The sequence below is a fragment of the Bison bison genome, unplaced genomic scaffold, assembly GCF_000754665.1.
Source record: "Bison bison bison isolate TAMUID 2011002044 unplaced genomic scaffold, Bison_UMD1.0 scf7180017864535, whole genome shotgun sequence".
NCBI classification, from domain to species: Eukaryota; Metazoa; Chordata; class Mammalia; order Artiodactyla; family Bovidae; genus Bison; species Bison bison.
Genome location: NW_011495084.1, coordinates 13,491,577 through 13,494,130, shown reverse-complemented (window position 1 = coordinate 13,494,130; position 2,554 = coordinate 13,491,577). Strand labels below are relative to the sequence as shown.

Below are 2,554 nucleotides of genomic sequence, written 5' to 3'. Positions count from 1 at the left end.
GGGATGACCCAGAGGAATGGGATGGGGAGAGAGGTGGGAGGGGGTTCAGGATGGGAAACACATGTACACCCATGGCTAATTCATGTCAATGTATGGCAAAACCACTACAATATTGTAAAGTAATTATCCTCCAATTAAAATAAATAAATTAAAAAAAAACATGAAGCAAAACAAAAGGGACAGTACTTTCATAGCTCCATTTGAAAAGAATAACAGTGATTTATGAGCTTTGTTGGTGTTAAAGAACCCACCTACAATGCAGGAGACATGGGTTCAATCCCTGGGTCAGGAAGATCCTCTGGAGGAGGAAATGGCAACCCACTCTGGTATTCTTGCATGGGAAATCCCATGGACAGAGAAGCATGGAGAGCTACAGTCCATGGTGTCACAAAGAGTTGGATATGAGTGAGCGAATAAGCATGACAACAACAAAGAATAGTGATTCATATAGTTTGACTCAATATAGGTACAGCCAATCTCTATAGGGTTTCGCTGATAGCTTAGTTGGTAAAGAATCTGTCTGCAATGCAGGAGACCCTGGTTTGAGTCTTTGGTCGTGAAGGTCCATTGGAGAAGGGATAGGCTACCCACTCCAGTACCTTTGGACTTCCCTTGTGGCTCAGCTGATAAAGAATCCACCTGCAATATGGGAGACCTGGGTTCGATCCCTGGGTTGGGAAGATACCCTGGAGAAGGGAAAGGTTACCCACTCCAGTAATCTCCCTGTTTATTCTCCATCAACATAAATTACAATTTTAGTTTGAATATCATTGTCCAAATACTATATTAAAAACATTGCTTATTGAGATTAGAGGTATTAAGGACTACTTAGAATTTCATTTCTATATAAGTAAGAAGCATATACATTTTTTTTTCCTTTGAGATGATGGTAAATGGAAGAGCAGGTAAATGATGTATCCACTGTTCTCCTTAACCCTACTGCAACACGTTGGGGATGCAATGAATAGAAGGTATTTAAGTTCACCTTAATGTGAAGGTGAACTTAAATACTTCTTTGGTAAGACATCTAAAGCATTCTGTAGAATTGGAAATAAATCATGAAAATATGGAGTGATATATATCCTTTACCTTCTCAATCTGGTAATAAGGTCTATAAATGACTTGTCCCAAGCACTCATTTTTATCGTTCTGATGCCCATTATGACTTCACTCATGGTCCTGATCCTGTCATCTGTGAAAGCTGTGGTCTTACTCCTAAGGGGACAATTGTGAGAAATGAGCCTTAGTGATCACAGCCCAACTTTCCGTGGCCACAGCAGTAGTAGTGGGCATGGGGGTGTGGAGGTGGAGGGTGGTGGCTAGGAAGTAAATGATTCTCTACTGTCCTTTTTGTACTTAGAACACAGGCCAGTCCTACTCAAAGTACAAATGGATAAAAAGGCTTCAATTAGGAAGCCAACCCTTCAGCCCATTTCAAGAAGTAACTTGGAGAACATGCAGCACCAGCTAAGCAAAACTTGAAATGAGTCAGATATAAACCATCTGCTCAAGGATGTCACGGTCAGGTAGGGAAGGCAGAAAGACACGCAGAAAGACATAGTCTGTGATGTAATAAAACAGGAGAGAAGTTCTGGGGAGCAGAAAAGATGGGACTGTTAAATACACTGTGAAAGGAGAACAAGAAGAGCTTCAGAGACCTAGTAGCACTGGAACAGGGCTTCGAAGGATAGGAACATCTTTTCACAGCATAGACAGAAAAGGAAATTCCAAATAGAGAAAAATACCAAGTTCATAACTGTAAACACACAGAACATACACAAGAGCTCAATGAACTTCAAATAGTACAACATCACCATCACCTGACAATCTCCCACCTCCAACCCTTTGGGACCTGCTTCAGGTCTAACTCATCACCAGAAGGCTCTTCACCATGAGTCACTTTTCTATCATGTATGCTGCTGTGAATGTGGGGCTTTGTAAAGACACAATGAAGATCAGCCTTGCCCTTGGGGTGCTTATAACTTAAAGGCAACATGAACATAAAACTTGAAAAGGCTCCAACACAATCGTAACAAAAATATATGTGGTGATAAATGGGTCTACAAGATCATTACTATTTACCAATATTTAAATAACTTGAACATGGGTAAATTCTGCTGGAGGACGCTCTACTTATTCAGATATGGTGCCAACAGCAGCCGGTGAATGCTTTCACTGTTTCTGTTTCAGGATCAGCCTTCAGCTTAAGGCTGGAGTCTTCACTTGTTAAGCCTGAAGGGTCTACAACCCACACAAAGAAGAGACCAGAGAAGACATTTGTCTTGTTTTTGAACAAAAGCATCAAGCAGACTGTGGATGTTACCAATTACATATTATCGGTTTTTAAAACCAGTGTTTCTCTTACTGAAGTGAGGAAAGCAACTTCCCATGGCAGCTTTGCAACAGCAGAAGAGTAATGAGAACCACCATCCCAACAAGACATGATATTCCTATTTCCATCCAGAGGAGGGTGGTCACTGCAATAGATTGCAGTGGCCCCATTCACAGATAGTGCAAGAACATCATTACCTTAAAAGAGAAAGACAAAACCTTC

The 2,554-nt window shown here is 41.0% G+C and overlaps 1 protein-coding gene across 1 annotated transcript in view; it reads right to left on the bottom strand.

Moving 5' to 3' along the window:
- Positions 1 to 2,554, bottom strand: part of LOC104982649 (multidrug resistance-associated protein 4-like) — a 350,332-nt gene that overhangs the window by 243,417 nt on the left and 104,361 nt on the right. Inside the window, 2 exon segments of the mRNA XM_010832083.1 lie at positions 1,090 to 1,215; positions 2,366 to 2,529. Coding sequence (XP_010830385.1) covers positions 1,090 to 1,215; positions 2,366 to 2,529 — 290 coding nt within the window.